This window comes from Phyllostomus hastatus, unplaced genomic scaffold (genome assembly GCF_019186645.2).
Source record: "Phyllostomus hastatus isolate PE091 unplaced genomic scaffold, TTU_PhHast_1.1 phas_scaffold_46, whole genome shotgun sequence".
Lineage (NCBI taxonomy): Eukaryota > Metazoa > Chordata > Mammalia > Chiroptera > Phyllostomidae > Phyllostomus > Phyllostomus hastatus.
Window position 1 is genome coordinate 4,114,665 of NW_025334032.1, and position 24,093 is coordinate 4,138,757.

At 39.5% G+C, this 24,093-nt stretch overlaps 1 protein-coding gene across 4 annotated transcripts in view; it reads left to right on the plus strand.

Moving 5' to 3' along the window:
- Positions 1–24,093, plus strand: part of FARP1 (FERM, ARH/RhoGEF and pleckstrin domain protein 1) — a 380,744-nt gene that overhangs the window by 291,873 nt on the left and 64,778 nt on the right. For all 4 annotated transcript variants that reach the window (XM_045821170.1, XM_045821167.1, XM_045821169.1 and 1 more), the window contains exons 7-13: positions 1,071–1,185; positions 2,033–2,180; positions 6,289–6,384; positions 7,868–8,031; positions 8,761–8,829; positions 10,931–11,006; positions 12,148–12,394. In XM_045821170.1, coding sequence (XP_045677126.1) covers positions 1,071–1,185; positions 2,033–2,180; positions 6,289–6,384; positions 7,868–8,031; positions 8,761–8,829; positions 10,931–11,006; positions 12,148–12,394 — 915 coding nt within the window. The remainder of the gene's footprint in view (positions 1–1,070; positions 1,186–2,032; positions 2,181–6,288; positions 6,385–7,867; positions 8,032–8,760; positions 8,830–10,930; positions 11,007–12,147; positions 12,395–24,093) is intronic.

Genomic DNA, 24,093 nt, shown 5'->3' on the forward strand with positions numbered 1-24,093 from the left:
CCCTGGCTGATGTGGCTCAATGGATTGAGTGCCAGCCTACGAACTAAAGGGTCACTGGTTCAATTCCCAGTCAGGGCACATGCCTAGGTTGCAGGCCAGGTCCCCAGTAAGGGGCACATGAGAGGCAACCACACATTGATGCTTCTCTCTCTCTCTCTCTCTCTCTCTCTCTCTCTCTCTCTCTCTCTCTCCCCTCTCTCCCCCCTCTCCCTCCCCTTCCCTTCCCCCCTCTCTAAAAAATAAATAAATGAAGTCTTTTTTTTTTAAAGTTCATAAGTATTAGCCCTGGCTGGCGTAGCTCAGTGGATTGAGCGCGGGCTGCAAATCAAAGTGTCTCAGGTTCGATTCCCAGTCAGGGTACATGCCTGGGTTGCAGGCCATGACCCCCAGCAACCGCACATTGATGTTTCTCTCTCTCTCTATCTCCCTCCCTTCATTCTCTAAAAAATAAATAAATAAAGCCTTAAAAAAAAAGTTCATAAGTATTTATAGTCCAACCAGTCATTTCTGGTACAAGGACTACAAGAAATTTAATAAGTGGTAATTTTTTTTACCCAAATCAGATTGCATACCTATATACCTATTTACAATCGTCTTTTCTGTACATGATAAAACATTTAGAATTTGCACCAATCATTGTTATATATTATATATATATATGGCTTTCAAAGTTGATTTTGTGAAGTTCTGAAATTTGGGGTCTTATTTAGAAGTCATAAGTCAAAAACCACATCTCAAATTACTACCTAGAACAGAAGTTACCCTTAGTTGGGTAGGGAGGAAAGAAACAAACCAGGAACATGAATGGCTAAAGATGGATAATTCTGAAGTTTTCTTTCCAGCTATTAGAGATGAGAAGAAGAAACATGATTTTATATTGGAACAATTGTTAAATATGTCCTCATGTCCACATCTTCTGGCATCTAGCCCTTATGCCACCTACCAGCCAGGATTGCCTTGTGTTGTCATCTATCTTGTGATTTGCTAGTTGGGGGATATTCCACTGGGAATATAACAAATTGTGGAATATTAAGCATATTTGGCTGGCTTTTCTTTCTGTCTCTTTGTAGCTGAGATTGGGGATTTTGATGAAGCATCGGACAGAGAGCACTTAGCAAAAAATAAGTACGTACCTCAGCAAGATGCACTAGAAGACAAAATTGTGGAATTTCACCATAACCACATGTAAGTTTCATTTGTTGCTTTGTACTTCCTTTCAACTGTTTCTCTCTATCCTTCTGATATACATGGATACACACACATGCACAGACACTATAACTATTGGAAGAAATATGCAAAGGTTGAGGGGAAAGATCACAACAGCTTACATGGTGTTATTCATAGACTCTGAAATATGCAGGTTACCCTTGAAAACCAGAGCTCCAGGCCTCTTGGCTTTTCTTCCTGTGAAACCTAAGTTAACACTGGAATTTTAGGGCAAGCGATGGCTTTGGAATAAAAGAGAGAACATAAGGCCAGTTATTAGGAAATTGGGAAAGCAACATGGTACACTAGGGACAAAGTAAGAATATTGTGAAAATCTAGAACCTTTGTATCATCTCCACTTTGTTTTTTTGTTTGGATCAGTAAAACATTTTCAAAGGATTCTCTGTGCCTTTTGTTTGTGTTGTTGTTGTTGTTTTAAGGAAGGCATTTGAGTCCTGATAATAATGTGATAATATGACTTGAACTTTGCTTGCAAGTTTAGGTCTATTGTAAGTGACTAAAAACTTGTTTTAACACGATAGTGTTTTGCTTTTTTATGACCTTAAAGGAAGCTCTTTGAGATTCAAAAAAACTGGTCAAGTTTGAGATAAACCTTTGGGGTTTTGTGTTACACAAGCAATAGAGCTTTTGTTCAAGCTACCCAACTTGGGCTTATAATGAATGGGGGGTTAGGTGTCATCTAACTGGGTAGCCCCATTGTTTGTGATGAAATACCTTTTTATTTCCCAAGAGAAGCTTCTTAATCTCACATAGACACAGAGAACTCAAATTTCCTGGCCTTTCTCTTTAATTTTTGTTTTTTCAGTGGACAAACACCAGCAGAATCAGATTTCCAACTCCTAGAGATTGCCCGTAGGCTGGAGATGTATGGGATCCGGTTGCACCCGGCTAAGGACAGAGAAGGTACTAAGATCAACCTGGCTGTTGCAAACACAGGAATTCTAGTGTTTCAGGTAAGAGCATTTAGAACACAGCTGAGTTCCCTTGGTGTTGGGGAGATAAGAATGGGCCCTTCAACTTTGATTCCATGCTGTGCAGTCTAAGCAAAGGCCTCTAATAGTTATTTTTAGGTGAATAGGGAAAAACTAACCTCATCTTAGAGCTTCTGTTTCTTTCCAGGCACTCAACTTACAGATTCTATCAATCCACCATGATAGAGTTCTTTGCATTTACTCACTTTATAGGATCACAGAAATCTATATCTTTCTGTGGACTTATGCTTAGAACACATATGATAGGATCAAGATTTTAGATTCCAAAACAACCTTTTTCACTTTTCTTTAAACCTAATTTGGGGTTTACATAAGCCTATTTCTGATTACAGATTTACCTAACTTAAAAAAAAACTGTAGTATCCACTTGTAAGATATAGCTTTCATAAGTTTATAAGAGCCATGTCTGTACTGCAGTAATTTTGCAGCAAAATGCACACTGCACTTGGATGGATCCTAACTATGTTTTTCTTTTTATATATGTATATATTTTTATTGATTATGCTATTACACTTGTCCCGGTTTTTTTCTACCCTTTTATTCCCCTCCACCCTGTACCACTTCTCCCACCAGCATTCCACTCTTTAGATCATGTCCATGGTTTGTACATACAAGTTCTTTGGCTTCTCCATTTCCTGTACTTTTCTTAATCTCCCCCTGTCTACTCTGTACCTACAAATTATTCTTCTTATTCCCTTTTCCCCATTCTCATCCCTCCTACTCCCCACTGAAAACCTTCCATGTGATCTCCATTTCTGTGATTCTCTTCCTGTTCTAGTTGTTTGCTTAGTTTTTTGTTTTGTTTTTAGGTTCAGTTGTTGATAGTCGTGAGTTTGTTGTCATTTTACTGTTTGTAGTTTTTTAGCTTCTTTTTCTTAGATGAGTCCCTTTAACATTTCATATAATAAGGGCTTGGTGATGATGAACTCCTTGAACTTGACCTTATCTGAGAAGCACTTCATCTATCCTTCCATTCTAAATGATAGCTTTGCTGGATAGAGTCATCTTGGATATAGGCCCTTTGGAACACTTTTTTCCAGGCCCTTCTTGCCTGTAAGGTTTCTTTTGAGAAACCAGCTGATAGTCTTATGGGAACTCCTTTGTAGGTAACTATCTCTTTTTCTCTTGCTGCTTTTAAGATTCTCACCTTACTGCTAATCTTGGGTAATGTAATTATGATGTGGCTTAGTGTGTGCTTTCTTGGGTCCAACTTATTGAGCCTCTCTGAGGGACTCTCTGAGCTTCCTGGACTTCATGGAAGTCTATTTTGCCATATTAAAATAATGGGAAAGTCTCCATTATTTTCTCAAATAACTTTTCCACTTGTTGCTCTTCCTCTTCTCCTTCTGACACCCCTATGATTCAGATGTTGGAATGTTTAAAGTTGTCCTGGAGGTCCCTAAGCCTCTCCTCATTTTTTTGAATTCTTGTTTCTTCATTCTGTTACAGCTGAATGCTTATTTCTTCCTTCTGGTACAGATTGTTGGTTTGAGTCCCAGTTTCCTTGCCTTCAATGTTGGTTCCCTATATATTGTCCTTTATTTCACTTTATATAACCCTCACTTCTTCCTCTTTTTTGCAACTGTACTCAACCATTTCTGTGAGCATTCTGATCACCAGTGTTTTAAACTCTGCATTTGATAAGCTGGCTGTCTCTTCATCACTTAGTTCTATATTTGGAACTTTGATCTATTCTTTCATTTGTCAAAATTATTTGCCATAATTTTTTGTCTTGGTGCACCTGTTACACTGTAAGGAGGCAGAGCCTTAAGTATTTGCCAGGGCAGGACAGCCCACATCACTGTCTTGTGGTGCTGTATGTGGGGGAGGGATCCAAGAGGGAACAATGGAGCTTGCTTGGCCCTCAACCAGCTTTCAGTCACTTCCCCTGTGACCCACAAGCAAATTAAGTATTTCTGGTGTTTATTTCTGGGTGTGTGGGTTTGTGTACATTCTAGAACCCTGTGGGTCTGTCCGGTGAACTCTCCTGTGAGGCTGGGAGTTTTTCCCACTGCAGAACCCCCACAGATTTTTATAGCTAGAGGTTTTGAGGCTTTCTTCTCCCCTACTGGAACCCTGGGTTGCGGGGCCTCTTTCCCTCCCCAATTATTACTCCAAGTTTATCCACATGCAAATGTGGGACCACCTAGTCCATCAGCCAGTATCTTGCCTGTCCCAGTCTGCCAGCCCCTGTCTTGCCACACGTCCTCTCCACCCTGGCTTCCCATCTCCACCTCTCCTACCAGTCTGGATGAATGTTTCTTCTTTAAATCCTTGGTTGTCGGACTATTATACAGTTTGTTTTTCTGGCAGTTCTGGTTATTTTTTGGTTTTAAATTTTTTGTTGTCCTTCTTTTGGTTATGCAAGTGGGCCAAGTTTACGCTTCCAAGTTTACGCTACGTACGCTTCCATCTTGGCTGGAAGTTTACCTGTTTTTCTTAGGAACATAAGATTTTCCACATTCTGAAATGTTACTTGACATACAGTAAAATGCACATATCTAAAATGTGCCATTTGATAATTTTTTATATATGCATATCCTGTAAAACATCAATGAATTCAAGATAATGAACATATTCACCAACCCTGCCCCCCCCCCAAATCTTCTCCAGGCTTTTGTTTTAAACAAAAGTCAGCAATCTGTGCTTTGCTTGCAAATGGGTATAGAGAAAGCATCTGTCTTTCTCATGCAATAGAGTCAGATTTCACCCAATTTTGAAGGTGTAGGTGTGTGTATGAACTAAAACTTTTAAGAGCTCTGCCTGGTTTGGTTACATTTCCCCCTTCTTATTTTACTAAAATAGCCTATGATTCTGTGCTCATATATCAGATGTTTATTATGGATGCTAATTATCATAGACCTGTGCCCCAAGAAAGGAGTTTGAGTTGGGTTGCACATGGGATACTAAGAAGTGATGTGTTGAAAATAGTGTGGTATTTGAGGAGGCTACTCCTCCTAATAGGTTTGGACCTGCAAAAATAATGTAGGACTCTCTGATGAAAAAACACAACAATAAACCAAGTGAAGTTTTCAATACTACTATTAAATTTCAAAATTAAATCCCTGGAACATTTCTAAAAATCATAGAGGGGGAAAAAGAAGTGCCTCACAATTGAATTAATTTGTTTTGATTATGTTAGGTACAATCTGAATACTGAGAATTGCTCAGTAATTTAATTATGTACAAAAGCGATTCTTGGAATTAATCTTCTTCTCAGTGTATAATTGCTTCATTCTTAACCAACTTAAATGGTCCTGGTATTCAAATGGGCTGAAAATAGAGGAATTGAAAATAGAGGAATTCTATTTTCAATTGCTATGATAGGACAAATAGGAGCTGGTGTCTGACAACTCCCTCTTACTTCTCCACCACTTCCCACATGGTTATCAAAGATGAGGATATCTTTTCTGTACAGTGTTCTCTGGCCTAGAAAACACAGGGAAGGCAGGGCCCTCCTTCCCAGGTCCTGATTGTGCTGTTGGAAGCCTAGTGGACATGGGAGCCATGTGGACAAGGGGATGATTGCTAACATGTAATGTTGCTTCTGTGTTGCTAACCGGTGGTGTTGCAGCTACTGGTTAACAGACACATGCTCAGGAATCTCATTCTGCCATTCAATGTGTCATTTTGACCAAATTAAAATATATCCATGTTACAGATTCCACATCTATAAAATGAAGATAAGAAAGCCATATCACTGGGTTTTGTGTAAGGTTTGAAAAGATCTGTATAGTCCTTAGGCCAGTGCTGGCATGTTGTAAGTGATGATTGCTAATTATTGTGGTGGTTGTTACAGTTTTTATTTTTATTTCTCTTTCTCTTTATCATTCCCTTGGCTAGTCTTTTTCTTCCCTGGAGGCAGACTTAGTTGGAATACCAAATCATGTAATCAGTGAGCAATAATGATCTGGGAACCAGCATCACTCCCACAGCTTCAGATCTAATGAATTTTTACAGAGCCATAGGACATCAGTCCTCCTTGCTGTTCCCCATAAGCAGCGCACACCAACTCCCATGTTGCTTATTGTGCATTTCCTGGCTCACTGGCTGACACCTTTCTTCTTAGGGTTTCACGAAGATCAATGCCTTCAACTGGGCAAAGGTTCGGAAGCTGAGCTTCAAGAGGAAGCGCTTTCTCATTAAGCTCCGTCCAGATACAAATGTAAGTGGCTCCCAGAAAAGAGGGACACCTGCTGAGCCTTCCCTGTGAGCCATTGGGATGGAGTGGGCCAAGCTAAGGCATAGGCAGAAACTGGCCAGCAGCCATTCAGGTGTCTGAGTGTCTTACAGAGAGATGTTTCTAAATGCTTGGTATTGCCACAGTTGTCACTCTCAGTAGAAAGAAGGTAGTGGATAAGTAGCACAGATGTGTGCCTGGGGATAGGGTCACTGCCTGTGCAAACACCGGCAGTTTTAACCTTATCCCCAATAAACAACATGAGCTCTGCAATTGCTGTGTCTCCAGCCTCTGGGTCACCTTGAGACCCTATTCAGCATTCTGCCATATTCCAGGCATATCCCTGCCCACACAGCAGCAGTCCCAAACTCTTGACTGCCTGCTGTTATCCCAGACCTCTGACAGTGCATTGTCATGAGCTAGATAGGTCCACTTCCCACAGAAACCCTATAGATGTTGCTTATACTGGGACTAGGTCAGAGAAGAAAGAACAGCATCTTTTTTGCCAGAAATAGCAGTGGAGGAGATGGATAATATATCACTGATGTCTCTAGCCAGTACTTGGGAGTGGTTTTTCTCATGGAAAAAAAGATTATAAATGTAAGTCTAGGCTTATAGTTTAGCTATAGTATGGTTTAAATAGGCTTTTATGGCTTGACCTCAGAAGCAAGCACCCATTATTAGTTGTTTTCCATGGGAAAATGCATTTTGTGTTCCAAAAGGCTGGTTTACACATGAAAAATTACAGCACAACTTCTTTTTAAGTTGCCACTCCACTGCCCAGAACTGTGGGATCCACCAAATAGTTGGAACTGCTAGGAATGTTAAAGACTGTGGTAATTTTTATTTATATAATATGGCTCCATAAATTAGGGACATTCCATCTGGGAATAGAAAATTTCTGTGTCCTCTTTCCAAAATCAAAGGACATGAGTCTTCAGTCTTGACTGATAAATTTGTGCTCCAGAAAGAAAAAATGTTTTCCTTGTATGGTCCCTGGGGCCACCTGGGGTCTTGAGCCATATACTTTTTGATAGAGAACAGCCTTATAGAGAACATTTAAAGTTGGCCTGAACCATAAGGGAGAAAACAGAAAGAAGAACTGTGTTTCAGTTATTTTAAGAGTGCAAGAAAGGAATTTCTGTGCTGGGATATTTTTTAAGGAAATGTAAACCAAGTAAATGCAATTTATTTATGAATTTTGTCAAAAGAAATATGATTTTTGCTGAGTACCCCTGGTTTCTGTTAGTTCCTCTAAGGAATTCTGTGGGGAATAAAATGTTTGAATGATAACTATATTTTGTCATTAGGAACAACAGTGTTTTACTAAATACGTGAATTTATGGTCATGCTATAATAAAATACACGATTGAAATTTAATTGGACAGATTTTTTTCTGTCTCTTTTTTTAGTTTTTCAGTGTCCATGGGTAATGGATAAAAGCCAAAATGGCATTTTCTCTTTTTAGAGCTCATACCAGGATACTTTGGAATTCCTAATGGCCAGTCGAGACTTTTGTAAATCCTTCTGGAAAATCTGTGTTGAACATCATGCCTTTTTTAGACTTTTTGAAGAACCCAAACCAAAGCCAAAGCCTGTTCTCTTTAGTCGAGGATCATCATTTCGGTTCAGGTAAGTATTCTACTTCACACCTTTCTGTTTGTCTTCCCCTGAGACTTTCCTTGTGCTATATTACCTATTGCAGCTGCTGTGGTATACAGCAAGGAGGTAAGGTCAGAGCCAGTCTCCAGTTTGCTAATGGGGTTTTGCTTGGTAATCCCAGCAGGCTCCTTGGCAGACCCTTGCTGCATTCTGTCTGAATGTCAGTGAGGCACAGGACCATCTACCTTGCCACAGTAAACTCTTAATGGAACTCTCTAATTCAGAAAGAATTTCCTTTCTCTATAAAAGCGAAAGTGTTTATTAACATTTGGTGTAGCTTCATAAAATGCTATGTAGACTTGCCTATCATTGGGTCACTTTCTCACTCATTCTTTCAACACTTTGAATGTCTACTGCATGTCAAATACTCTTCTAGCCATTGGGGACATATGGTGAAAACAAAATTATCCCTGCCTTCTCAAAGCATATATACTCAGAATGTTTGCATAATAACCAATCACAGAATTCAGTGGTTTAGTTAATTGAACATTTTCTTTTATTTTTAAGGAAATTATCAAGAGGTAGACTAGACATGAAAACATGGTTTTTCTTAGTCTGCTTATACTGCTGGCTAACCGAGAAAACCCACATATCTCCTCATCACGGAAGGGAAGTAAAGATAGTAGAGTGTTGTGTTGTGTGTTTAAATGAGAATGCCTTGGTGTCTTCTTCCCTTTCCTCTCGCGGTCTTCATTTTAGTGGTCGGACTCAGAAGCAGGTTCTCGACTATGTTAAAGAAGGAGGACATAAGAAAGTGCAGTTTGAAAGGTAAGAGGAACTTCCATGCTACTTCTGATATGGGAGGAGTCAAGCCATTCTCTCCAGGTAACAGTGCAATTGCTGTGAGATAGCGCTCACCCAGGCTTTGTGAGTTAGAGAATCCCTGCATCATAGTCACCTTGGCCAGTTCAGACAGTTTAGTGTTAGACAGAAACATTGTAGAGCACAGGGGCATTTACTGAGGGTAAGAAGAGGTAAGGAGAATGAACTGAGAGAAACAAGTGAGGAAGAAGAAAAAGACAGTAGAAGGCAGGGAGGGAAAAGGAACAGGAGATTACAGTGGAGATACAGTGCTGTAAAACTTACTCATTGGTTAGTCCTTAAATATTTGGGGGTTTGTATTGAATGCATTTTTATAAACTTTTCAATTAAATAACGTTTGGAGAAGAAACTGGATTTATTACTGTTGTTGTTAGCAAATGATTATTGCTCATATGATGTACTGGGCAGTATTCCAAGCTCTTTACTATGTTAACTCATAGTCTCCATACCAACACTGTGAGGCCCGTGCTATCTTATTCCATTTTTAAAGATGTAGACACTACAGCTCAAAGAGGATGAATAACCAGCCCAGGTCTCTGAGCTGGTGAGCAGCCTCTGGAGGCTGGTTCTGGAGCCCACTGTCCTTAAGCCTTGCCCTGCCTCCCAGAGGGGGAGAAGCAGAGAACCCAGAGGGTCTAAGATCCAAGGGTAAAGGGGTGAGTGATGGTGCTCCGAGGACTGTTTAGTGCATGTGTTTTTAAATCTTTTTCTTTTTTCATTTTAATACACTTAAAAATTACAATAAGGTACATAGAATATAGCAAACACCCATATACTTACTACTTAGAATTAACATTTTAACATGTGTTTCTGGAGTTCTTTTTCTTCTTCTCCTATCTGTAGCTATTGTTAGCGATGTGGCCTTCTTACCAGCAGTCTTCATATTTCCCTTCTCCCCTCCCCAGAGGTAACAGCTGGCTAATTCATTTTACTCTGTTACACATCTTCATGCACCCAAAAAGACTATGTAGAATATGTGCTTTTTTATTTGTATAAGTGATATCACACTATCTATAATTCTGCATCTTGCTTTTGAAACCCTTCCCTGATTTTGAGATCTATTTCAAGTGTTTTATGGTATCTGAGAGTATTACATTATATTTATCTGATTCCCTATCGGTAAGCATCTGGTTGTTTGGTATTTTGCTTTTGCTGCAACAAACCTGCTGCTTGTGACCATCCTTGTGCATTTCTCCTGATGCAGGCCTGGGGTCATTTCTCCCTCCATGTACCCAGAAATATAATGTTCAGAAGGTTATTTGCATGCTTACCTTGATACAACAAGCCACATAATTTCCTTGGGTAATCCACAATTAATCTTTTGAAGATCATAGAAGTGGTCCAGTTTGTTCTCTGATTCAGACAGTGGATGTTGCAGAGCTTTTGAGTATTAACTTGGAGTATTTTGAAGAAAAGTTGGCTGTACATTGGAATTTAATATTTACACAGTTTCACTCCATTTGCATACCTGAGAAGTTTCTAATGCTTGTTCACTGGGGAGGAGAGAGACAGACTAAGGAAGAGGAATTTTAAGAGAGGAGCTAGTGGCATTAAAGCCAGTTTCATCTACTGTTGAGTCTATACACTCATTCACAGAGCAGGTCTTCTCCTCTGAACTCAATACTATGAAAGAATTAACTGATGAGTAGTTAACGCTTCTGTTATAGAACTGATCTAGAAAATTATTACCCCAAAAGCACGAATTGATTTCATTAGACCATAGCTAGTAATTCAGAGCATATGTGGGCCCCCTAACTTCTTCCTCCCAGTGACTTTCCCTATAACTAGACAGTGCTCCATTGCTGGGCTCCTAACCGGCTATGCCCCTCAAATGGGAACAGGATTGCTGAGAACTTTTTCAAGGTTTAAGTAATCCTGGAACCTGCAAGAATTGTGGAAAAGGTGACTGGGTCTGTTTCCAGGGAGCATTTATACAAACTATTTTGGGTACCTTCATTTTTTAGGAAGTGTCTAATGCTATTATTTTTCATTAAGAAAAATAAATACAACTCACCTAACTTTAGCTGTGTTATGTGTTTTCCCCAAGGAAACACAGCAAGATTCATTCTGTCCGAAGCCTTGCAGTGCAGCCTACAGAGCCGAATTCAGAAGTGCCAAAACAAGTCAGTACTAGTGATACACTGCTATAGCTCTGTTTTTCACCTGACTTCCTCTGCCGAATTCTGTATTTCGTAGAATGCTTTCAAATTTTCCACCCTTTACTGTTGGGGGTGTTTCGCAGAGGAGAGTCCAGTTTTGCACCCTGACTTTGAGCAGATACATGCGCTTTGCATTGCATACCCCCATCCTGGGCTCAATGGCCCTGAAGTGTGTCCTTTTTCAACTGACTTCCTATCCTCCCTCCCATGCTCTTGCCATGGAGAAGTTTGCTCTGTTGGCCTTTATTCAGCTGAGGGGTGGAACCTTCCATGAAAGCCAGGATGGGAGAGCGCATCCTCCAGTGAATGCATACACTTCTATGAAGAGATCAGGGCCTGCTTTGCAATTGATGGGTGTAGCTCCCCTTTGGTGCCAAGGTTAGAACCTTTCTCTGGCAATGAACTGGGTGGTGAGCTCCCAGGGCTTGTGTTACAGGGCAATGACCATAGTTGGCAACAAGAGACATTATCACTCTTGCTCTCAGGGTGGCAAGAGATCATTTTCCCTAGAGTTGGTCTCTGGATGGGTTTTCAGGGTTTTCTCTACAAGAGAATAAGAACATTGTTGAGAAAGGACATAAAGGAGATTTCACTGTGTGAATCCAAAAAGACCCCCTAATTTGTTCATTCTAGTCTTAGAAGTATAAACAAAGAAGTTTTTTTGTCCTTTGCCTGAAATACTTGTCAACTTGCCTTCTGGGGTCCATGAAGTGTTATCTTCTGCCCCTGTTCGCGCTTCCTCAGGAAGCCTGTGGCCTAGAGAGACTCATTCCAAAGACACTTTGGAAACCCAGTATGAGACTATGGGTCCTGGAAAGCAGAGACACTGCTTAATGTGTGTTGCTGGGGACCCTGCATTGTCAGTTTCCATACCCTGAAAGAGCTTTCTGGATACTAACCAAACACACTCAGGAGTGCTGCTTCTTGTCAGAATGCTCTGTCCTAATACTGTGGAGGCAGCCTTTATTTGGTGATACAGATGCTCAAAGCTTAAAGAGGAGTTAATAAACTAGACTCTGATGTCTTTCTTTTTCCCAACTCTGGTGTAACAGTCTGCCTTTTCTCTCCCATTCCTTCATCTTTTTCTTGCCCCTGCCCAATTCAGGCTCAGCAGAGAGCCAGCCTTACACTTGGAGAAGGTGCTGAATCCCCAGGTGGCCAGAGCTGCCAGCAAAGAAAGGAACTGGAAGTTTCTACCACCGAGTATGGGTCATGCCAAAGCCCTGCTCTGCAGAAGAGCCCAGTGGGTAACAAGAAGGCCGGTGGAGGCATGAAGGCAACAACAGAGGAAGAGGAGGAGGTCGTTAAGGATAGGACCCAGCAGAATAAACCTCAGCCCCAGCAGCCAACAGGTCCAGCATCCAGGGCTGCTAGAGGCAGCAGCACTTCTATTCCTTTCATTGACTGCAGTGATGTAGATAGTGAATATGATCTTCTCAGGGAACAAACATCCCAGTCACAGTCCCAAACAAATGACAATTATGAGGGTGATTTGACCAGTGGTGTTTATCTGCTCTCCAGGGACGAGAGGCGAATAGAAGCTAGGCACAGGGCATACCCCCACTCTGTGAAGTCGTCCCGGCCTCCTTCCAGAGAATTGCTTGATGATGATTCAGCAGACATCACCTTTGATATGAGTGGGAGCCCCAGACTCCCAAGACATAGCTCTCTGATAGATGAGATGTTCAGGGGCTCAGGCTGTCACAGTCCCCTGGCCACAGCATTGTCTCCCAGCAGCAGAAGTTCAAGTCCAAATATCAGTTGGGACAGGATTGGGTCTCAAGGCTATGTTTCCAAAAACCAACATGACCTTACAGAGAGAAGGATAGGAGAAGATACTCTCCACAGTCAGGGTCCTCATTATGAAAACTGTTCCCCCATCTTACAAAGGCCATATTTACAAAATCTTCCCAGTAGATATAATAAGTCAGAGACAGATCCCCTCATCCTTAGCCAGGTAGCATCAATCCCAGAGGCAATGGATAGGCTTGATGGCCATGAAGAAAGAGAATTGGCCAGTCTGGCTGGTTTAGAAAGTAGAATGCTGGTTAATGGGACACCTCTCCTGGGTCCCACCTCAAAGGTTCTCATCATGCAGACAGGGCGTGCCTGTGGCATGGCAGACCAGCTGGCACCCCTGCAAATGACGGAGGGCTCCACCAGCAGTGGGACTGAATCTAGTGATTCAGACTCTGAAAAGGTAAACCCTTCAAGCCATCCCCTCATGTTTGGTAATTCAGCAGTGCTGAGTCCCTCTTCCATGCTGAGAAGTAGTAAGTCCTTGGGTAGCCTGCATTTGAGTGAGGAGCAAGAGGAAGATGAACGAGGAAACTAGAAGGCACGTCTTCAAGAGTCAGGAACCCGGAGTCATGAGGCCAGGGCTTCAGTGAAGAATACCTATTCTAATGACTTGTTAATTTTTAATAAACATTTGTTAGAGGAAGTTTTGGACAGGCACTTGTTTGGATAGGGCATGCCTGACTTCTAAAATCTTTCAGAAAAACAAAACTTCACATGGTGGCTTGCATTCCAAAAAACATTGTCAAGATAAATAGTAAGTCATAATGACAAGTTATCAGGAGCTTGTTGATCTTTCTAGTTGAAATCCTTCGCTGGGAATTTGATCATGCCTATAGTGTGTTGTATTTATGTGGAAATTTTCTGTATATGTTTAATTTTGTGTGCACATCACCCTCCTATTTTTGAAATGTTTTGACTAAAGTGTCATTGAGATCCAGAAAGGTGTTGATTTTACTTTCCCCCCCTTCTTTAAAAGGAGGGCTGCTTTTCTGTGCCTCATAAAGTGAGCAATTAACAAAATTTAAGGCCAAATGTAAGTTGATTGCTAGTTTAGATTGTGTTGGTGAAATCTTAGTCAAGTGTAATGAATACTTTAATCAGAAGAATTTGGAGTTATTTCGTATTTCCTGACTTCAAATAAAATGATATAAAAGTTGTCAAATTTTCATGAACTATAATTTACATGGAAATGCTGATTTGGTTTGGATTTGCATTGCTGGATCAAATTGTTCTTTTTAAGAAGCTATAACTCTGGCTGTCAGAATCCCTTGGTGAATCAGAAATGCTGTTTAGTGATGATGCAGGAGAAAGTGAGTCCTTGCAGTAAGTACTTGTCACCAGCAGGTTAACAAACAAAATGTCTGCCTCTCAGTTGTGCAAAGTACAGAGAAGGATCATTTCCGGGTGTCTTTTCTTGGGAAGTGACTTTCGATGTTTCTCTGTTCAGGAAGAAAGAAAGTGTGAGTAGTGAGGAGTCTCATTTCTTTTTAAATCTTGCCCACCTGTGCCAGTGGCTTTTACCCAGCATTTCTGTATTTTAGATAGAAGAGAATCTGGTTTTAACTTTCATTATTTCTCAGCCTTAGCATCATATTTTAAAATTGGTAATGCCTGGACCTTGACCCTAGAAATTTTGATCTAATTAGTCTTGGGTACCACTTGGGCCTCCAGATGGTTCTGCTAGGTAGCTAAGGGTCACTTCTCAGCCAGACACAATTGCCTTCTAGAACCAGTGAAATATATTTAAAACATTAGCTGAATTTTTGGTGTGTTTGCAGAGTAAGAAAAGCATCACAAATGAATTTTTTTTCATGCTTGTTATTTGGTACTTTTCAGTCTTTGCTACTTTTATATAAAGATGAATTATAGAATCAAATATTTACATCCTAAGTAACTACAAAATTATTGAAAGAGTTATAGGAAAGATACATCCCTGGTGTGCTACCACACCAGTGGTCTTACTAAACTCATCACATGACTCTCACAGAGGAAGAGCTGAACTTGTTTGGGAAAGTGAGTAAAATTTGGCAGCAGCATATCATGAATAGCAGTATTGACTGACCTTGTGGTTCACAAGTGATTACTGGTCCATATGCATGTCAAGAAGTTGGTTTTAACGATTCTGAGAACTTAATCCATTTTTAAACAGATTTTTGTTTTATCTTCTTAATCATTTGATTCAGTGCATGATTCATGAATCAAACTGATAGTTTGAAAGGTGCTCATTAAAGTAATTATATGTCTTGCTTTAGATTTATATATGTAACAGAGTCACAGAATTTTAAAACTAGAAGGGACCTTAGAGATCACCTTCATTTTCTGGATGAGAAACCTTGCTCAGATGAAGTTAAGAGATATCACCTAGTCACACAGCTGGTGTGACAAAGCTCAAACTAGACCCTGTCTCTAGACTTCAGCTTTTCACTTTTTGTGACATCTTGATGCAATAGGATTTTTCTGGGTCAGTATTTTAATTTTTGAAAATCTTGTATGGATTAATAATTAAAATAATGTGCAGACCAGTAATCATGTAGATTTAAATAATTATAGTTTATACTAGGTAGGAAGAACTATTGCTTTTTATATCTTGAGGTTTTTGCAGTTATAACGTGTTTCTGCATATTCTGTTTTGGACTTAGAAAAAGATATCAACTTACTATATAAAAATCTAGTTAAATGTGAGTTAAGCAGACTCATATTTGCAACCCTGTGGTTTATTTGTGAAAGTGATTTGTGCAAATGAGTTTTCTTTTTACATCTAATTATAAAGTAGCCTGATAATGAAATGTAAATGAGTGATAGGTGTTAACTTACCCAGCATATGATGCAAATCGTCAAATATAAACCTCCAAAGCCAAACAGGCTCCACTAATTTGGTTTGCTTTTTCTTAAAGAAGTGATTTTATCTGAAGTGTTTTAAAAGCAGCCGATCAATGGTGGGGTACTTGGTTCTATACTGAATAGATTTCCCACTTTCAGGGTTGCTTATAGTTTATCATTTTGGTTTGGTACCAGCCAGGCAACTCAAATTTTTGCCTCTTGACCAATATTTATGAAAACAACAATCCCAGTATGATTAACAGTGCTTAAAAGGAAAAGGGTGTAGCTTGTTCAAAAGCCACATACCCTTAAGTGCTGAGAATATTCACTAATTGCCTCTGGAGGAGCTTGCCTTGCCCTAATAGATTCCAAGCCTTGGTGGGAGAGTAAACATAAGCATTCTGTGAGCCTAGTTGAGCCAGTTTGCTGAGGTGATATTGTCTTTCTCTGTGTGTAGATCAAGGAAAGCCAACAGACTCCAGCATCCCACCTTCCATGCCCCCTACCTTTTGTGCAACTCTGGTCCCCAGGTCTTTACCTGACCCCCGAAATCTCACTATGTGACATAACGAGGACATGCACATGCATAAAGTTGACATAAGAGTGCAGGAAGATGGGGTGAAGGGGTGTTGGGATGAAGAATAGACAACAGAGATCAGAGACCTGTGAATTCTTTCATATTTTAAAGGGGTTTCTAAAACTTGTCAATGAGTTTTTCTAAGACAATAGCTAGTGAAGAGATCTCCTGAATCAACAGAGTACCCAGGTCTTCACTTAATAGCTACTCTCTGAAATGATATTGTAAGGCCTTGAATGGAAGACAAACCATATATAGAAATAAATCTTCAAGCCACTCCAGGCTACTCCAGGGCCTCCCTGGATTAATATATTTGATTAGATAGCATTTCAAAATACATAAATTATAGACCCTTTTGTGGTTGATTTAGTTGCTGCTTGTTCAAGGCAAAATAAAAATGCAAGATGTTATCTTAGCATGAAGAAATGAGTTCCAGAACTTAAAATGAATTGCTCCAGCTCTTTTAACAGTAATGTGTATACCATTGACAATATTTTATTAGGCATTTACTTAAAGAAAGTCTGTGGGCCAGATTCTTACCCAAATATGTGATTCCTACTTGGAAATTTCTCATAGATTTATCTCACCAAATTGTGCTGTGTGGCCTTCACTTAAAATGTGAATAATCCCAATTTTACCCTCCAGAACTTCTGTGAAGATTCAAGCCAAGTAATGCTAAAATAAGCTATGTCTGCAAAACTAAAATACAGCATGAGTCTCATGAAATTTCCACCAAGTATACAAAATCCAGTTTGTCCTCAATTGAATCAGAAACTCATCTTGCATTATTAGCTCTGGATTCATTTTGATTGTGTTGCCAAGCAGTTTCTAAAAGAAGACAAAATTAAAATATTAAACTGTCATTTTAAATTGTATTAAAAATATTGGGAATGTGCATACAGCTTTCTCTTTTATGTCTATAATCAGTGTTCACATGCGTTTAATCAACTTTTTCCACTTAAATTGTTATTCCATATTTCAACACAGACTAGGTTTGGTGCAGTTGTAGACTTTAGTGAATAAATGTGTTACTGCTAAGCCCAGCCTTAAATTAAGAGGATTAAGAAAAATCTTCATTCTTAGATTTGAGTTGCTTCATCTCAATCACTTTTCTTTATGTAGGTCCTTATTCTAATTAGTCAAAGTTTAAAGAGATTTCAGAGTTGCCTTCCCAAGAAGGGCTCTTTTTGCTAGATTTCTCCTTTGCAGTATGTAAATATTCTTCTTCTGACAGTAATGAGCTTAGTTACCCTAAGGCTGGCCTACCTACCTCTAGTTTCATAAGATGAATCTGTTTTATTTCTGCAAATTTTATAAATCAAATTTAAAAGGAGTTTCTGTGCAGTAGAGTAAGTCTCGTTGAACCTGAAAGAAGTGAACATTTCAAAATAATCCATTGCAGGTAGATCTAAGATGAGGTTGACATTCAGCCATGTTAGCCAAATCTGTGTGATCAGATGGGAGGGAAGGTACTAGTAAACGAACTTCTACCAGCATTAAGTGATTGAAGAATTTACTGGTGCTGCTTTTTCCTTGTTTGTTTAATTTCATCTGTTTCTGTTTAGTTGAGTGAAAGTTAACAAAGGGAAACAGGGACTCTAGTATACATTTGTGCATACCTCTAACACTAGTTGCTGGTGACTTTTAGATCATGACTTTTAGATCAAAATAAGCATGTCACTTAATGTAGCAGTGCTCTTTTTATTTAAAAATAAAAGAGTGATAGTAATGAAAATGGAAAAAAAAGTCCATGAGGATTTGGCCCAGTGTTGTAGCATCAAAGATTAAAAGTGGCCTTTGTGCCAGCTGTTTAGATACACAATAGAAAAGAGCTGCTTACTGTTTTCTTGGGTTGTAACCTAGAGATTTTCAAGTATTTGCCCCATGAAGAAAAGTTGCAAATGCTAATTTGTATGCCCTGTAAACATTTGGGAGGAGGTGGGTAGAGTCTTACTTTGAAAAGAAAGTTCTTCATGAAATAACATATAGCTTCAAAAATCACAGATGAAACTTCTAGCATGAGGAACTTTTTTTTCTTTTCCAGTGAAAGCAATTAAACACCCTGGTGGAAGCTAGGGAAGAATTAGAACATCATTTCCTGGAAGCTTTACAAATGGAACAGACTCTGATTTGTTCAGGATCATTTCACTGGATCAGCTGAATGACGCAGGCTTCACAGCTTAGCCTGGAAACTGCCTGCAGCAGGATCTTGGCCCTTGGCATATGATTATAACTTCTGGTGGAAGGTAGCTCATTTGCCTCTTCACGTGGGTTCCAGATCAGGTTACTCTAACATGTCTTTATATCTCAAAGCAGGGAGAATTAAAAATCAACTGTTGACATGGGATATATGCAAGACTAATGCTATTAATGCAGTCATAGAAATGGTACCGAAGATACTTGAGCTTGCTACTGGGGCCAGGACCGATAATTTCAGAGTATTGAAGAGTAGAAATCACTGCAAAATGGAACACAAACCAAGGGCATTAAGGAAGGAAGGAGGTCTGTGTGTGTGTGGTAAAAAGCATGGAAAAATGATTAACTCTACTTTTGAAGTGGAGGTGAGGGAGGTACTGGGGGGTGTGCAGGCCATGCTTCTGCTTTGTTATAAACTGACTTTCAACCAGGAAACAATAGAAGTGTCATTTTGGAGCCTGCAGTGGTGTGTTGGTAGGCCAGTCATTACTCATGGATGGGCTTTCTGGGTCATGAAACTGTGCTAACAACTGCAGTTATTTTTTTCCTGGGCCTCAAAATTCCTTTATAAGAATCAAGTCATTTGTCACTCTGCCTACAGTGGTATATAGAAAGACCAAAGATGATAGGTTTTCCTTGGTGAAGAACACACACCTGCTGCCCTCCCCACATGCACCTAAATGGCCAATGGATTCAATCCCTTTTGTTCCACCCCCTTTCTGCCTGAAAAGTTGCCGTGAAAACCTAACTAACCAAATCTCACAAGCTTGGCCTCAATTATTAATCTAATTTTCTTCTGTTCTCTCTGTGTGTATATTTAATACTATAGAGAAAATATTTTATTAAAAATTTCTAATATACCAAATTAATTTTAAAATAGAAAAGGCTGGGGACTTCATTCTCATTTTTGTCATTTGTTTAATGAATTTAAGACAGCATTTTTCTGTTTTACATTGTATGCACTGTTTTGTCAGCATGTACCTATCAAACAGGAAAAAGCTTTTTTTTTTTTCCCAATGTTGTGTCTTTATCCTCAAAGCATGGTATTCCTTCTGTTCCCTGCATTGTTGGAGCACTGTCTGATGTCTTTTTTTTTTCAATGCTGAATACCAATTTGTACTTGGAATACCTATTTCCTCCAGAATACAGTGGTCCTATTCACTGAAGCAAGCTTTAACACTGGGTGGTGTTATGTTTCACTAAGGGTGGGGAAATAGAAAGTGAATAGAAAACTTCACTGTTTTCATTTCATCTTCTAATAACCTTAAACTGTGTACTGTGTGCATCGGGGCAGTGGGGCAGGGTAGTCTTTGGAAGTGAGCAGAATCACTGTGGCTGGGGGAGAGTATCCAAGAAAACAGAGAGCATCCATGACAGTAGCTTACATAGGAGAGTTCAGACAACTAATCAAAGGACTGGCTTCGTACTCTGAATGGGAACATCTATTCAAGGGGGAATGGAGAATTTTACATAGTTTATAAGAAAATTTAGTTGTGTATTTGCTTTGGAGGGGTGTGGGAGTAAGTGTAGAGAAGAGCTCACTTAGCTCAGCCCCCCTTAGCCACGCATGGCCAATAAGCTGTTTTTAGTTGTGATACATACCTAAAATGTAGGCTCTCACAGATGCTCTCTGGTTTCGTCTTCTCTCCATGGCCTAAGGGTGCAGTACCTCAATAAAGCATGGATTTACACCACTAGAAAGGTTGCCAGCTTCTCTAATAACAGTGAGCCTGGTGATTCTTTAAGCATGGAAGGCCAAACTCATGTAACAATGTATGCATGTTATTAATATTTCTTGTTAATCTAAACTGAAGAGGCTTTTACTTGTCCTAACAGGTATCTTACTGTAAAGACTGTCAATTTTAACTGTTCTTTCCCATTGATGGCTGAAGCTTTGGCCTGAGTGCAAGTTGGTATTTTTCATTTGTATGAAGCACCATGTTCCCCAACCCAAACACTGCCATCACCATGTTCAAACAAAGGAAATTATCCTTTATCTTTCCCCGTAAGTTAGAATAAGCTAGTGCATTCACTACCATTTTCCATTGGTGGCATTTTTTCTCTTTATTTCTCTGCAAGTGGCATCCCTATTGTGCTTCTGAATTGCTTGATGATAAATGGTGAAGTTGATATTTAGCTGCTTGTAAAACTTTTCTTAAAGGAATTGGTCTAAGAAGCATGTATACATTACCTTCAACAGCCTAAGTTATCAGGAAGAGGACAACACCACTATGATTGGTAATCCTATAATCTAGTTTTTCTTGTGGAACCTTGTAATTTCAATAAAACTGTCAGGTTTTTTGTTTTGTTTTGTTTTGTTTTCACATATTCCATTGGGGTGGTACCCAGCTAAGTTATCAGAGTGGAACTGCAAGTTCTAGAGATGATGCATTATTCAACACAATACTGACTTTTTTTTTTTTTTTTGATAAATGGCTTTCAAATGCAGACAGTCTTCACAGAGAGTTCATTGTATTTTCTTCTATAGGGAGATTGTGGATTTAAAAAAGAAACTTTAAAAAGCAGAGGAAAACCTACCCCTGTAATGTATTTCCTATATGTGCCTTTGGAACATGTTCTGGGTATATAGAGATAAAATCTCCTATATTCTAGGACCAAATAACAGGAAACAAATCATGATAGATGGGTGGAATCTAGAAGCATACCAAATAAAGTTATTTATTTGAGGGAAAATTGAAGAATCAGCATACTTTTTTAAATCTTTTTTTTTTAAAGATTGTATGTATTTTTAGAGAGAGGGGAAGAGAGGAAGAGAAAGAAAGAAACATCAATCACGTGCCTCCTGCACAGCCCCAACCAGGGAGCTGACGCACAACTCAGGCATGTGCCCCAACCAGAATCAAACTAGCGACCTTTTAGTTTGTGGGAGCCCAACCCACTGAGCCACACCAGTCAGGGCAGCATTGATTTTTTTTTAAAGAATAGTACTTTTTAAAATTTTGAAAAGAAGACTTGAGAAAGTGATCAATATTCTTATTTTCTTCAGTATTCTCATTCTCACATATTTAAATATTATTTAACAAATCTGTAGATTACTATTTTTTAAATTATTGTCATGTTTTCTAGTATTCTTAACAGGAAAAACAATATCTCAATTTAAAAAAATGAAGATTACCAAATTATTGCCCAATTTAAAATACTGAATATGTACAAGAAAATCTCTTTTCCCACACTTGTGTGAATTTGCTCTTAAGCCTTTAATATAGTCAGAGGCAGTGTGTAGTTCCTGGGCAACTTGTGCCAGATCCCAGAAAGGAACACAGGCAGGAGGGATTTGGCCTGTTGATCATAGATTGTGTTCCCACTGTATGTGCCACTGATGAAAAACTAGTCAGGAGATGCTGCAGTACTGGGTGATGCTGCAAAGTCACCTTCCCCAGAGAAGTCAGGAAAGGAGAACTATGAATATGTTTGGCATTAAAAAGAGAAGCTAAGCCTGTGTCTAGGGTAGGTGATAAATTTAAATCCATAAATACCGCTGTACTAATTTGAAGTTCCATAATTGTTTGTGCCATGAGAATATGTACAGGTAAAAAGATTTTAAAATGCCTCCCTTGAGAGTCTCCCTTGAGAGAAATATTAGTGAAGGTATTTCTAGCCCATGGCAGGGGCAGGGGGTGCCTTAAATTCAATCCTCTTGATACAGATGAATGACAGGGAGGAGGACATGGAGCAGGGGAGAAATCATCTGGAAGAGGTAAAGGATCTAAGAGTTATTAACTGAAAATATAAGTGAATGCCTAAAAAAAACAGCAGGCAATTTCTGGAAATAGGAAAAATAATTTTAAAAAAGAATCAGAGCTTCCAGACTTTCAGGGTGTAACTAACCTTTTTCTAATCTCTTCTCTTCACACTTATTTCATCTATTGCCTTAATACCCAGGTGCTTTCTCAAAAGGACCCCCAAATTATTTACCCAGAGTCCCTTGCTAAAAGAAATTTTTTTGTTGTCAGTTTGTCACAGGGACAAGAAAAGACAATACCCCAGGCATTAGTAAGTTCATTGAGTAGCAATGATGTGCCTTCAAACCAGGTCACAGACTGCAGTGATTTGAACAGGCTAAGTCAAGCAAACTCATTTTGTCCAGCTCTTTTTGTAACATGGACTATTTCAGTGAAAATTGGTTACATGTAGTTCTAGTTGCTATCACCTTAGATGCTGACTTTCTTTTAAGACTCAGCTCTTCACTCTTACCCAGAGGCGGACCCAACGTGGGCACCAGTTTGTACAGACCATTATCACACACAGACTGAAAGTCAGAAGAGAACTTTAATTACTCATTAAGGTGCTAAATTCAACTAAGTACCCTAGTCAGCCTATTTCATTGATTGCTGAATGGTAAATGAGCTAAATGTTTTTCTTTAGACCTTGTCACCTATACATTTTCAAAGCCTTGAGTAGTTTATCTTGTAAGGGTAGAAGAGGGCTCTTCTCCATGGATGCCCCTCAATGAGCAAATGTGAACTTCAGAGTTTTGGACCTTTCCCTTCCTTAGAAATGCTGATAGATTTCCAGAACAGGCTGCTTGGTATATATTATTTATTGGTCTAGCAGTTTAAATACACCCATTGCCCAGCCTTTCTTAGGCCCCAACAAACCAGTTGAAGTAGCCACTCTGGAAATAGAAATGGGCCACCCATGTAAAGTCAGTGGTTACATACATATCTTTAGGCTACATGAGCCAATGAGGCTTTTACCCAACAACCTGTGCCTGACCTGGGGCTGTCCTCTACCTAGGAACACAGATTGTTGTGAAGTTTACTTTCAGTGTCCCATTTTTCTGAGTCCTGTCTCTGATATGGTCCAGTGGGGATTCTTCTAGGTGGCTCTCTTCTTTGAAATGGGTCCTATCTTCTTGGCAGAGTGGAAACCTAGTCTGTTTGCTCATTCTTTTTGCCTTCTCAGTCTACTAAATAGAAGTCCCTGGAGGAATGCACAAGGGCAACAGCTTTTGACCTTCAGAGAGCAGAAGTGGTCGTATTTGAGTGTGTTCACCCTTGTTTTCTCCCTCGCTATGTGGCAGTTGGTTTTTTTTACTGCTGAGGATGCTGTCCAGGGCTAATTGGTACTGTTTCCCCACCCCAACCCCCACTCCCCTTTCAAGCTAGCCTTTTAACTGCTTTTTTATTCCTGGCTTCAACTCTTTAAATGATGAAGCGAATCCTTTTTTTCTATTCCATGTCGCTGCAAAATCAAGGCCCCAACATGTTCTCACTTATAACTGCCTCACCTGATCTCATGCAGTGTGAGAGCTGAAGGTAAGCCCCTAAATTTTATCAGATAATGGTGGACAAAGAAAAAGGGACTCTCAAACAGGCAAACAGACTAGCAAGTCACAAATGCATGAAATGTTTTGATCTCCAGACTGCCAGAATTTGTTTTTTTCTAATTCCTATTTGTACTAGTAACATTTTTGTGATTTTTTTAAAAAAAGAGAATAGTGTAGTACCTTGAAACAATTGCAGTTCTAATTGTTGTCACCATTTCTATTTCATGAGTTTCAATTCTTCTGAATTTATTGTATTCAGTTGTGCACTAGTGTCAATAAAATTGACATTTGTGAAGCAATTTCTGACTTTTTTTCTCTGGATTTCACTGGGGCTGGTGGTGTGTGGGGCAACTGGATCTTTGTCTAAC